Below are 13,841 nucleotides of genomic sequence, written 5' to 3'. Positions count from 1 at the left end.
CGCCATTACCGAGATCCTGGCACAGCTCGTGCACTATCGAGGGGTCCAAGCTCGTTGTATCAGGAGGATGCACCGATTCTGGAGTTCTTTTAAGCGATACATTTCTGTTGGATCTCACGAAAGAGAGACCAACGTGGAGGGAAATACCCTCAACATGGACACCTCCTTCGAGACTAGGACACACACTCTCAGTCTACGGAAGGACTAAAATCTTAATGTTCGGAGGTTTGGCAAAGAGTGGCTCGTTAAGACTGAGGTCTTGCGACACTTACACGATGGACTTGGTCAATGGAGGCAGATTGGAGCGAGCGGACTGACGCAAGCAGGGCCGCCACCGAGATTAGATCACGTGGCGGTGAGCTTGCCTTGCGGGAGGATAATCATATTCGGGGGTTCGATTGCGGGGTTGCATTCGCCTTCGCAGCTGTTCCTGTTGGATCCGGCGGAGGAGAAGCCGACATGGAGGATACTGAATGTGCCGGGTCAGCCGCCGAAGTTTGCGTGGGGGCATAGTACTTGTGTGGTTGGAGGGACCAGGGTTCTCGTTTTGGGGGGGCAGACCGGGGAGGAGTGGATTTTGAATGAGTTGCATGAGCTTTGTTTGGCTAGCAGCCCTGAGGGTGATGGCTGATGACTTTGTTTTTAATCAGGGAGGGTTTTTTATGTTTTTTATGACAATTTTTGTACGGGTATTTGGTACACTTTGTGGTTTGTATGTTTTTTTTTTCTTAATAAGATTTTGTGTGCATATATTGGTATGAGAGAATTTTGGCGTGCCACTTTTGATGATTTTGTTTGTTAGTTCTTGAATTCTTTACGAAACCTTTATGATGATGGAGTGATGTTGTACCGTTCCTTACCACCACAAGGAATATAAAAATAGCATCGATGTAGTTTAACTCTAATACACATTTTTCCTCAGCAGCGAGCCTACGAACTTCCAACCTATTCATTGCTCTATTTGTTTGTACAAAAGCATGGAAGGATCAAGCCATGACATGATTTTATCCTTACCATATTGATGGAAGGATCAAAAGATCAGTTTTTGTGACGTTGAACTAACTCACCATCTTAAGATGACCCTGATTGTAGACGAAAATATTGTGCCCTTCCAGTGACGTGCATTTACGAATCTCATTTAGTATTAAAGAGTGAACTTTAGGTTACCGCATGAAATTGTTTGACATTCATGAATGACACTAGGAATCCAATATCAAAGATGACAAGCCAGTTGCATTGCTTGAAGAAAATCGTATATAATTTCTATATTAACTTTACAACTCCCATGTAATTCATCAAAAGTGAGAAGCCAAAACTGCCGGCTAATGTCAAGCTTACAAAGTGGAACTTCCTTCTGCGTGTTAACAAAATATTGTAGGGGAAAAACATCTCAGTTATTTAACAACTAATGGATACCAAAAAAAAGGAAAAAAAAAAAAAAGCTCAATCTTGAAAACTATATGAAAGAATGACGTATTCATAAGAGAACAGGTGTAGAAAAGATCAATAATGAATTACTGCTTCTGTGGAAAAATGTTCCATCTCCTGAAGGAGAACCCATCGGTAATATGTCATTTGTTTTGCCTATCATTTCCATGCGACCGAATCAATCTCATCTCTGGCTGATTTGTATAACTTGAGTCTCTGAGCGATGGCCTCCCTCTTCTCCATAAGAGCTGGGTCCTCATCCAACATTGCTGATAGCTGCTTCTTCTGCAACATAGATGCAAAAAGAGGATTCGGGTATAATACACCAAAGAGAACCCATTGTACGAAAGAAGAAGTCACTTTTTTAAGGTTGGAAATGAACGGAAACTGTATGTTTTTCAAAAAAAAAAAAGGTTTTAAGGCATACTATTAGCTTAGATGCTAACCAAGAAAAATCAACCCTTTCTGGTTCTCTTTCTTTGCATACGGCTAGTTATCGAGGTTTGAGATCTAAGAGGTTTTGTTAAGGATTGTTCTAATAAAAGTAAAGACAAATGAATTCATCCACCACACACGCACGCACGCGCACACACAAAACATGCACATGAATAAAAACGTACATGTTAAATCATCTATAATAATATAGAAATATTTCATTGTGATCAACACATTCTAAAACCTCATGAGAATAAAAAATTGCATGGATGGAAACTTTTATCCTATACATCTCATGATCTAAAAATGAATGTCATGCGGGCTGTCTTAAAAACCAGTTTTTCAGTACCTTAAATTGTAGGATTTGTCTTGAATTTTTTTCGAAGTGGTCAAGTTTATCTCCTATATATACGTATATACACACACACACACACACACACACACATACAAAAAGAAAAATACTGAAATTTATGGACCTATCTTTGTTGTAAGTCAAACGCCTGACTGGGAAACAGGATATTGTTTGCTGTCAGGAACAAGTGAAAGTTTATGAAAATGAAAATACACTTAATAAATAGCTAGCTCAACTAATCAGTTAAGGGAAGTATGTACCTCTCTGGATCCTACTTGGGCATAGAAAAGATTAAGCAGTGACCTCTTAGCCTCTCGAACTTGACAATGGGCAACAGCCTTGGGGATAGAATTCCTCAATGTATCACATACCATACCCACATAAGCCGTCACATTTGATCCTGAAATAAATCAAAGGAATGCCATGCAAGAAATCAAATGCATGTCTTTTCAAATTGGTTTACTCTGGTTCATATCCAAGCATTAGATTTCATTTATGTTTCATCTAACATCATAGAGATAAAAGAACTAAAGCTCTGTGAATATATAAACAAAAGGGGGGAACATGTGCCTGTCTCTCAACTTCTCATGTTGCAATTCTAAGAGAACCTGCACAAGCCCCAAAAACTCCGACCCAAAGTAAAGTTTACTTACCAATTCTCCTGAGGTGGTTATCACCATATCTGTCTGCAGCTGGGGCATTTTTATCCGAACCTTTATCAGGTTCAGTAGGAAGCTTCCTGAAGAACTCCACGGTAAGATAAGTGGATTCCATTTCCACCAACCGCAAAACTGTTTTCTTGCTTTCATCACGGAATCTTTCCAGCGCTTCATTTGCTGCAGCAGCTATGTCAGCTTGTAGACTCGGGAAACGCCTCAACTCCTATTTAAATTCAATGAACCATTAGACATTATATGTTAGGTGAAAACTATGTGTTGCTTAGGACCCAAGTTTTAGCTAGATACACTGCCGAAAGTTGCTGAAGAAAGAAACTTAAATCTATTTTTTGACATGAAAACCTGCAAGTACCTGCTTCTCTCACACATTCAACTATGCATTCATTCAATCATTCAAATATTCAACTAATGCATAGAATATCCTTCCAGCAAATGTAGTGGCTAAACTTTCAAAGCTTCCCACATGGTACACATGCATAAACATAGAAAGTTCCCTTAGGAATGTGGGCCTTAGCATGTTTATCTATCTTAAATTGTAAAATGCATCTATCTCCTTCAAACTTCAAATAAGTTATGGATACATGAACTTTGTAGTTCATATTTTGCCGCCACTAGACTAAAATTTTAGAAACAAGTGCGTTCTCAACTTCTCCTTATGCCTCCTTTATCACCTAGCATAAGTTGCTGTTGTCTCTGCAGTACTTGCTTATACGAACATTCAGCTGCGCTGCTCCTTATATTTAAAATAAATTTTCAGGTTAAAACCTATGTAGAAAATTAGGAAAAGATAGTTAAGTTCAGTAATTTATATTGATCTCTACGAGAACATACTAAATGGAAAAGGGATAATAGTAACTGAGGATTGAGCACTGTCCTTTAAAGTTCATTTTGTGATTCCAAGTTGCTGCAGTTCCTATCTATGTATGATGGTTCTCACGATTGTTAGTTTCTTTTATGTCCCTTCGATTATTTCTGAAATTTGTACAATGCATTAAGTTGATGTCACCATTTGACCAGATTTTGTTTTTCTTCTTTGTTGTTAGTAAAGCCAATTTGGCTGCAGTGGATATTAGTTAACTCATAGTCTAGAAGCTTAGCAGAAAAAAGAATCAGAGAATCTATAGCAGAAAAAAGATTCAGAGGCCACTCACTTTCTTGGCCAGAATGTTACAAACTACTGAAAAAATTATATGATGTGCAATGGCTAATGTCATTACTGGATAATGAGATATGACTAAATTTGAAACTATATGAAAGGCAGATCAACATATAAACATGGTAAGAGGTGGTAGCATATCTAGAAATAAGTTTAATACCTCAGTTTCACCAATAGATTTTCTGACAAGTTCCTTCAACACGAAGTGAACCTGAAAATTCAGTCAATAAAAATAAAAATAAATGAAAAGTTTTGTGTATGTATAAGATCTCAAACAAGTTTTGCAGTTATGCCAATGAACCTAGTGAAGAGAGCCCAAATAACGTTATGATGATAAAAGATAATGAATAAGACAAAGGACGATACATTACAGTTGTTTGAGATGGATTTTGAACTTGTTCTTCACTGTGTTTTTATTGGTATTTCGCCTTCTCGACTATATTACGAGATCCACCTTAGAGGAAGTGCTCTCACATGACACCACTTCCTCCAAGGGGTTCAAGAGAATGAAGCCTTACGTAGTTAACTGCTTGGTTTTTTTGGTTGGGGTGGGTGGGGAGGGGTGGTGGGTGGGGGAATCATATGGAGGATCGTCTTTATAAAATCATTGGTTGGGGTGGGTGGGGAGGGGTGGTGGGTGGGGGAATCATATGGAGGATCGTCTTTATAAAATCATATAGAGAAGGAATGAAGAAAACAACACATGCTTTTTATAGATGATTATAAAGTTGGTTACTGTACTCGTAATGTTTGCATTAGTTAAGTATTTTATTTGCTTATGACATTTAATTGTTTCAACTACATGTATCATATTTTCCTTGTCTAGAACCACGTAAAGGCTTTTTTGCCCCTTCCTCTAACGTTCGTGATGCCATAGATTAACAAGGCTAGGCCCAAACATTACGCAAAAAGGATGTTAAATGATGAAGAGTGTAGATTGCAAGTTCTCATCAGGCTAAAGCTCTGGGATTTGATCCCTAGTTTGGCAATTATAATTTTTTTAAATTATTAATTATGTGGTGACACCACTTTCCAGAAATCCTGAATCTGCCACTACTCCACGAAGTCGCACGCAACCATATTCTGTAGATAAAAGATGGGGGTACCTCAGGATATGGGGACTCTCATAAGTGGAGGGTCTCATTTTTAGGTTTCCAGATATGAATATGCATTGGTGCTCATTTTCATACATTTCTCAACCACTAGTTAGGAAGAAGCCCACTAACAAGCGACGGGTAAATAGTAAATTAAGAAGCATTCATAATAACCCCCAACAAATATAGGTCCCACATCCAAGTTAGTGCAGGCGTAGCCTTTTGCTTAATTTTTCTTAACAGATTAAAGGGCTTGCAGGCAGCAATGTCAGCTAGCTTAGGAACCATCGCAAAGTTACATGCATGTAACCTTCTGTATAAACTCATACAACAAGGGGAAAAACTTTCATTTTGAAAATTTCACCTACATCCTCTAATTCTATGACTTTCTGAACAAATATTAGTTACATTACATTACTTTTCTACCCCTACATAAAGATCCTAGTGCTTATAGGAGTATACGTAGCTGTGTGTGCTTGAGTGTGTGACCAATCAAAAATGACTCAAGAAAAAGGAGTCAAGAAATAGTACAGCATCTACTGAGGCTTCAGCTGGACCCTTGAAATAGCCCAGAGAGCTATCTATAAGTCTCCTATATCCTTGTTCAGGGGCAATTAGATGGGGCTGGTAACCATCAGCCTCTGAAATAACTTTTCGAACATTCTGTAATGAGAGATGCCTATCAAATGGCAGCTTTTTCAAGGCTGCAGGAAGTTGATTGTCAAACACCCCATAAATGCGGTCTCCACCAGGTCGCCTACAGATAATGCAAAAACAATTTTTAAAAACGAATGGATGAAAATTCAAGTAGTGATATGGAGGTATTACTTAATTTGCATTTGTTGTAACTTCGAGGTTCAAATTTCATATGTTCATGTCAAGCAAAATGATGTTATTTCAACTATTATAAAACAGTAACATAATAGAATAGTTAAATGTTTGCATTAGAGGACAACAGATTTTATGGAGATAGGAATCATATGATAAATAATTAAAATTTCTTGAAAACTGTGAATTGAAGAAGTGGTAATGCATGGCTGATTTGATGTTCTACAAGTTCGAAATTTTCGATACAATCTTGGTTGTAGGTCAAACACATGCATTACCAAGCAGGAGCAATGATATTAAATAATCCTCAGAATAGCTCTGCAGGATCTTCATTTCTGGAAAGACCAAATTAAACTCTCTGATGGTATATGAAATTTATATTATGCTTTCACCCATTACCTGCTATAGTGGTGCAAACTTACAGGCAAGAGAAGTTATGATCAACATCTAAGCCAATCATCATAAAAAAAATCATAGGTGGAGCGGAGCATATATTATTAAGAAAAGTTTCTATGATCGCTTAGACAGACCTCTTATGACTGGCTTCTAATACTCTCATGGTTGGAGGCATGCCTAACTGAAGATACTAGCCAGAAGAAAGGGACTTCTTTAAGGAAGCTGGAACAAGTTGAATTGCTGGAAAACCTACCTTATTATTTCGTCAGTTTATTTCATGGAACAGAGAATCCTGCAAATTTTTCTTAGCCTAGTAAATCTGGCAGAAATGAAAAGGAAAAAAAAAATTATCGTAGTAAATTGTGTTCGTCTTTGAGGCAGGATGTAAGACAACAAACCAAGCCAAAGGACATTTCCCAAAACAGATCAAGCAATAAGGATTAGCCATTATAAGTTGATTAAGTATTGTGCTCAAGATGGAACTCAAGGACTCAATTATGAGAAAAGAACTAGCCTAACTAGAAAGTACTGGCAAAGGGTAAGCACCAATATGCTCAAATCCAATCGGGGGACAGGAACTGGTTAAGCAATATGCGTGAAATAGAGAAGAATAGGATTTATCAAAGGTTTGTCACCATTATAAGGAAGCACACTGCCCTAAAATAAAGTAAAGCTGATAGCATTAGAACATTAAGCCACATTCAACAAGAAGTTCCTAGGACCCAAGCTGATGATATCTAGAAAAGGAAGAAAGTAAAAAACCCAAAAAAGAGAAAGATACTCTGCGATAAAGGGGAAAAAGAAAAAACACAACCGCTGGTGCGCTTCCATCAGTTGTATGAAAGACTTGTATGATGCATAACATAAAATAGAAATCCGCTGCATGACAGACTTGGATGGATTCATACTTTATTTATAAGATTTTACAGGTATAAGAGACTCATTGATCTTGACACCCAACACCTTCAACATACGGATCATTGCAAAAGTAACCAAAAATAGTCTTAGATGTTCTGAAACTAATGATCCAGAAACTGTACCATCTTATTATCTAGCAGTGATTAACCAGGGCAATATAAACAATTAAACATTATGGTAACTTCCACATTACAAGCTATACCATACCATCTTACAGTCTAGCAGTGACTAACCAGGAGAATACAAACAATAGAACGCTATTATCCACTACCACATTATCACTGGAAAAATACAGTGATGCACTTATAGCATTCATTTAATGACATAAAAAGTCAGGTTTTGCACTTACCCTCCATCCAAATGCTCTCTAAAGACACGATCAAATGCACGACACATATCAAGTATTGTGTATAGTTGTGCCTGAAAGTATAACACAGAAAATAATATTTAAACATCATTATGTCAAAGTTAAATAAAAAGAATTATTCTCAATTTTACCCCCGAGTCACCACCAATGGGTCTTCCAAGGCGATCCAATTCTGCCTCACATTCATCAATTGTTTTGTTTATTAAAGCTATAATACTTGGTATGCGTGCTCGTATTACAGACTCCAAGTGCTGGAAGCAACAATGGCCACAAGAACATATCAATAGCTAATTAGTTAAAATCCAATAGCCAAACGTGAGAGAGAAAACCATTAAAAAATCACTCACCTTTGACAGAAGCTTTGCAAGATATTCAGACCCCATCTTACTTGCCAAATGTCCATAATCAGGGCTACTTTCAAAATACTCTTGTTCTTTACGTCGTGCAACAATCATGTCAATGTTCTTATTGATATCTGCTTGTGAGCGATTGACAATTCCCACCCATGGGTGTTGAAGTCGATATGATCTGCCTTCGAGTACCTATATCAAGCACAAAACAGTGCCATGCTTCCATGTTATGTGAAATGCTCCAAGTTGAGAAATGACCTAAACTAGCAACAACCACCCTTGTACACTAATGCAAAATAAATGTAAAGGAAAAACCTACATCCAGAGCATTGGTACCCTGATCCATTAGATCAAGCTTTGTTAAAACTCCAAATGTTCTCTCACCTATACAAGATCAAGTAAATACAGAAAGAGAAAAATAACAACGTAAGCTGATAAGTCTTGCTATAAAATGAAAACTACTGAAGATATTTTCTAGGACGAGTATACACCTAGTTATGCTAAATATAAAATAAATAAAAACATTCTACCTGAGGGATCAACTTCTTTAGCAAGCTTTATTGCATCTGAAGTAGCAATATCTTGATTAGCAGGAGAAATGGCCAATATAATTGAATTGGGCTACAAATGAAACCATAACATTCATCAAAGTGTTTTGGCATGTTAAAGAATAAAATATGCAACTATATAGTCTAAAATAACAGAAGACATTCAAAATATGCACTGAAAAGGAACAATTTAAAAAATATGAAGAACATTTACTGCATAAAAAAGTATCTTGAACATGCGAATTCAGCTTAGATCAAAGGAGAACATACCTTTGCAACATATGACCGTACCATATGCTCAATGTCCTCGACAATTGACTCCGGTTGGCCCTCTGCAAATGGACAACTTTTACCAGTAAATCAACAGCAACCAGTATCAACAGCACAAATGTGAAAGAGCAGAACATAGAAAATTACCTACAGCAACCTTTGTGAGCCCAGGAAGATCCACCAATGTTAGATTTACGACTGCAATCACACACTGGTGATCAGCTTTATGATCTCAAGGAAGTTAGAAGTTAATACTATGCATATAAAGACAAATGTTCTCCAGATAACTATTTTAAGTAGCGCTGGTGACTCACAACCAGACATCTTGTTGACATTAACATATATTAGTTTGAAAACCCAAATTAAGCTCCTATAAACTTATTGGTTTTGATGATTTGCCGCATGTTGAAGCTGCAACCTGATATTAACATAAAACTAGTTTATGTCCACACGACAACTGACAAGAGGAAGCTTCTTTTAGACATACGTCCTCACAATTAGCACAGTTGTTCCTCACAAACATGATACCTGACTATTTATTATTGTTCATCTGGGCCTTTGAATTAGTTCTTTAAAAGAACTCCAAATCTGTGGGCCCTATTATATTGAATATCATCATAGTTGGGCCAATATAGAACTCCAGCTAATTGTTTGGCACTGTTATCGAAGAACAGAATATTGCTATATTGTTGCTCACAACCAATTAGCTTAATCTTTCCGATAAAGTGATTTTCTGCCATATGTTTCACATGGTCCTGAAATCAACAGACTCTATCATTATAATTTAAAATATATTTATTTTATCCTATCTGTTATGTTTATTCAAGTGAGACAATTTTTGCTAGAAATCTTGCAACATAACCCAGAGACCCATCTGCTAAGTTTGTATTTTGTTTGGTCACAACCCAAATTAGGCAAAGTGGTTTGCTTACACTTCTTAACTATATGGACCAGATCCTCTTGAGTTTCATCTCCGTGATGATTGTCTCTAGATAATGAATATTGTCAATCTTATATACCTCAATCCACCAGTAAAAGTTATGTCTCCAATAAATATTATTCATTTATTATATTCTTTATAATTCAGAATCCTTTATATTATCATGTTAAGAACTAATATTTTCAATGATGTGATTGACCAAAGCAATATCGTTAGCAAGCAACATAGCTTAGGAACTTCAACCTATATGTTTCTTGTGAGTTTATATATGGAAAGCATAATGCTGACTTAGTAGTTCTTATCTATACTATGCTTTGGTACTAGGAAAAAGGTTTGTGCCTCCACCAGGGCTTATCATAGTAGTAACTCATACATGTTTGAATCTGATGTGAAAATTACAGTGTTATCTCGAGCCTAATATAAGCCTTTCCCAAAAAATAAAACCATGTGTTCATCACTTTCGTTCTCTATATATCTATTAAATCAATCTACAAAGTTACATACTAGAATTAATTATTTTCATTTGTTAACTTAACAACTCACAGTGAAGTTTTATTTAATTGGTTATAAATTGTAAACTATGTCACAATAGTATGTGGTTGCAAGACACTTGGTAAACCAGAGTGTTGCATCTTTTTTTGCTCGAATCGATGCCGTATAGAGAAAGATTAGGGACATTTCATAGAACAAGAAGAGAGAAGGCAAATTTATCTCATTTTCCCTTCTTAGGTCTAAACATCTCTTCCTTCCCCTAAACTCCTTATGGTTACCTATAGGTTGAAGTTTACATGACTGCCCCCTTATTTATCTCATCAGTCAATTTTTAGAAAAGGAAAAGCATTTTCATGCCCATCTAGCTAACTAATATTTTCCCTATCCCTCAAGGACCTCAACTGTTGTTCACATTTTACACCAACTTTTGGTGACTTTTTATTGACCAGTTGTTTTTTTTTTTCATTTATCTGAATAGGCCTCTTTCACTTGTTTAGCTAGAAAGAATAAAATGTTTTTCCCATTTCTTTTTTTATGAGAGGTAAGATTTTCTTTCAATAATACTGAAAGAAAAGACTGGTAACAAATAATTGGTAAGATTTCAATAAACTCCTTTATTTATGACCTTTTCTTTGATATTACCCCTATTAAATTCAAAACAAATGAATCCCAGTCTATCAAAAAACTCTTCCATCGCTTATCAGATCTAATTGATGTTAAGTGAATGACAAGAAAGACTGAAGCGCTTCAACAAGAAATATCCGTATATGAAAAAGTAATGAAAACAGATTATTAGTTGTACATAAATACACAGATAAATAGGCTGTTCGAGTATACTTACCATTTGGGGAGTATACACTCAGGTGGATAGGGACGTTGGATATGGCCTTGGACTTTCCCGTCATACGATCAGTTTCATCCTGGATCTCTTTCCTGATTGCAGCTGTACATTTGAAAGGTAAGTATGCATGTATTGATGACACCATCAAGATTATATAACCTCTAACAGAAGTATAAAAGAAAATTGACAATTTTTCTCATGAACAAGAATAAAATTTCTCATAAATTATCATATATATATATATATATATATATATATATATATATATATATATATATATATATATATATAATATATATATATATATGTATATATTCTTCTTTCAGTAGTTGGAATAAGCTTTTAAACCTTGAGCATGAAACTTTGTTCAGAATATCCCGCCAAAATGTAACCCCCCCCACCACCCACCACCCAAAAAAACATGCCATATGAGACTGAAGCAGTATGACGTTTTCATTGCATAAATCCCATAATTGTTTGGTATGTAGATCATCATTTACATCATATACAGAATCAATATGTTCCTGCTATTTCACTACCACACTTCATTCTCATTATCAAGTAATCAAATCCACTACTTAGATCCAAAATATACACTAGATTTTGATTGAAATATGTATTTATCACAAGTTATTCATTGCTATAATACTCTGAACCCCCAGGCAAGGTCATATTCGTCATCCATGATCATGACTTAAACAGCCAAGGATTGTTACTCAATGGTCAGATCCCCACCCCATTACAGTAATATATGGCGAGGCCTCAAGCACAAAAGGCTGCATCTCCACTAGATATTTCAGACAACAGCTACTTGCAACCGAGTTATCTTTAAGTCTCCAATTGAGCTATGTCCAATAGCATATTGTTTTCAATAACAAACTATGAAAATTTTCAAGAACCCAAAAGGCAAACCATGTTCACAACAACATAGTTTAGACCCTGCAATTTTTTTCAGTGTATTACAAAGAAATACAGCAAAATTCCTCTCACCAAAATCAGTGAACTTCTTCCTCGGGGCATGAAGGAACTCTCCATACTCCGCTTTCCCCTCCTCCGTCTTGTGGAGTTGCAACACCAACGGCCTCCTCGTTACAATGCCTAAATCATAACAGATCTCGTAAAAACTTATGCGGATCTCATAAAAGCATCCAGCATTTTATCAAAAAAATTTCTAGATGAAAACTTGAGGGGTTACCAGATCCACGAGGGAGGAAATCCCTGCCAACGATGCTCTCAAGAACCGACGACTTCCCTGAGCTCTGAGCATCAAAGAATTCGCCATCAATAGACAGTTGCAATCAAAATGAGGGATGAGGTACGAGATTTGTAAGCTGACCTGGCCGCCGACGACGGCGACGGACGGAAGCGCTTCCCAGAGGGAACCGCCCTCGCCGCCGTGATCTCCGAGGACGGTGCAGGCCCTCTGGATGTTGTTGACGAGCCCGATCAAGCTCTCCATCGTCGCCATTAATGGATCTCAATCGAGATAACCGAAGGAAAACGGGACGAGGGAGATCTGGGAAGAGACAGGGGAAAGGGGGAAGCTATAAAATAAAATGAAATGAAATGAAATAAAAAACGGTTGTTTGAAAATGTTGTGAGGAGATCGTGGGTGGGTGATGATGTATGTGCATGGCATTACTTCGTTATTATTACGGTAACCGGATGCTGTCGATGGATGCCCTGTGGCAATGCAACCTTTGCCTCCATCGCCCGCCAATTGGGCTCAATGTGACAAAAAGGTCAAAGGAAACGTACTCCCTCCTTTTTTTTTATTGTTTCTTTTTTTTTTTATGTTTGTAAGTGAAGGATGAGTAAGGTGTCATAACAATGACAATAGTCGCAATAGACCTCTTCCAATTGTGTGATAATCCCTCGAGATGTGCGAAGGTGAAAGCTGCATCATTTACTAAGTTATTGCTAAATCCAGGCATTTTTAATGGCACTGAAGCTCTCCCATCCCATATTGCTGCTAACGTGGCAAGATTTGTTTTATTTTGGACAGGCTCCTCTGCTAGCAGGTCAGGTCCCAAGCTCCACAAGGCGGCTATCAGCTTGAGCATGAAAAATATTGCCCAAACACATAATGAAGCAGATGTGGATGACAACTTCTCAGCAGCAACCTGAGTCCCAGAGCTGCAGTCACAACTCATCTTTGTTGGATTTTTTGGTAGTGTTCCAAATGTTAGCTGTATCTGGGGTTCCCAGTCAAGCTTTTGGTGGATATTCTGGTTAGATGTTAAAGTGTCAGTAGTATGAAGTTGATCTTTGTGGTTTTTACATTCGTTTTGTGCTGTTCTGTGGGTCATTGTTTGGGGTATTGGTTCTTCCCAGTTTCTTAACATAGGCCTTTTATGTACATAAACATTATTATCTTTATATAAATATATATATGCAGGGCACCTCACCCTGTTTTCAGTCAAAAAAAAATCCAGGCATTTTTAGGTAATAATCCAACAACTAGGAAAAGAAGCAGCTGTCGTCGCAGACCAGGGCTCTGTTGGAGGCAATTAATATATGAAATTTTGGCTTGCCTTACGTTTTCAAGCATACTGGTGAGTTTCGTCATTAAAGAAAAATATAATGATTGGAAAATGTGTGACAATTAGGCATATATAGCTGTGTAATGTGCTAGGTGAATTTCATCTTTAAAGATAAGGGCAGCTCCACGGTAACACAGCAATAACTTTGCAAGCTAAGGGCCTACGCTCAAAAAAGAAAATCGTCTTTGCAAGTAAAAGCACGTCAA

At 37.0% G+C, this 13,841-nt stretch overlaps 2 protein-coding genes across 3 annotated transcripts in view; one reads left to right on the top strand and one right to left on the bottom strand.

Moving 5' to 3' along the window:
• Nucleotides 1-766, top strand: part of LOC109833788 (adagio-like protein 3) — a 2,503-nt gene extending 1,737 nt beyond the window's left edge. The window contains 2 exon segments of the mRNA XM_020401604.1: nucleotides 1-282; nucleotides 285-766. The exon segment at nucleotides 1-282 is cut by the window's left edge and continues 17 nt beyond it. Of these exon segments, the coding sequence (XP_020257193.1) occupies nucleotides 1-282; nucleotides 285-631 (629 nt within the window). The 3' untranslated portion in view covers nucleotides 632-766.
• Nucleotides 1,244-12,815, bottom strand: LOC109833787 (dynamin-related protein 1C). Of its 2 annotated transcripts, XM_020401603.1 has the most exons (17): nucleotides 12,735-12,815; nucleotides 12,429-12,608; nucleotides 12,288-12,351; nucleotides 12,083-12,190; nucleotides 11,093-11,194; nucleotides 8,967-9,017; nucleotides 8,820-8,881; nucleotides 8,532-8,622; nucleotides 8,321-8,385; nucleotides 7,999-8,193; nucleotides 7,783-7,902; nucleotides 7,634-7,704; nucleotides 5,674-5,899; nucleotides 4,209-4,259; nucleotides 2,869-3,097; nucleotides 2,476-2,615; nucleotides 1,244-1,713 (listed from the first exon to the last, which is right to left on the bottom strand). In XM_020401603.1, the coding sequence occupies exons 2-17, from the start codon at nucleotides 12,558-12,560 to the stop codon at nucleotides 1,588-1,590; spliced, it is 1,833 nt and encodes a 610-aa protein (XP_020257192.1). In that variant the 5' UTR covers nucleotides 12,561-12,608; nucleotides 12,735-12,815; the 3' UTR covers nucleotides 1,244-1,587. The 2 variants fall into 2 exon arrangements, with proteins under 2 accessions (XP_020257192.1, XP_020257191.1); XM_020401602.1 differs by lacking the exon at nucleotides 12,735-12,815 and having other exon boundaries at nucleotides 12,429-12,715.

This window comes from Asparagus officinalis, chromosome 3, assembly GCF_001876935.1.
Source record: "Asparagus officinalis chromosome 3, Aspof.V1, whole genome shotgun sequence".
Classification (NCBI taxonomy): domain Eukaryota; kingdom Viridiplantae; phylum Streptophyta; class Magnoliopsida; order Asparagales; family Asparagaceae; genus Asparagus; species Asparagus officinalis.
Note: the sequence above shows the minus strand (reverse complement) of the source record. Positions and strands in the feature narration are given on the sequence as shown.

What these genes read in the sequence shown, in the direction of transcription:
- LOC109833787 (XM_020401603.1), bottom strand. Translation starts at nt 12,560, where the DNA reads ATGGCGACGATGGAGAGCTTGATCGGGCTCGTCAACAACATCCAGAGG. An exon ending in TACGGTCATATGTTGCAAAG is followed by an intron (nt 8,623 to 8,819) that starts GTATGTTCTCCT and finishes TTTCATTTGTAG; the next exon opens with CCCAATTCAATTATATTGGC. An exon ending in CCATTGGTGGTGACTCGGGG is followed by an intron (nt 7,705 to 7,782) that starts GTAAAATTGAGA and finishes TTATACTTTCAG; the next exon opens with GCACAACTATACACAATACT.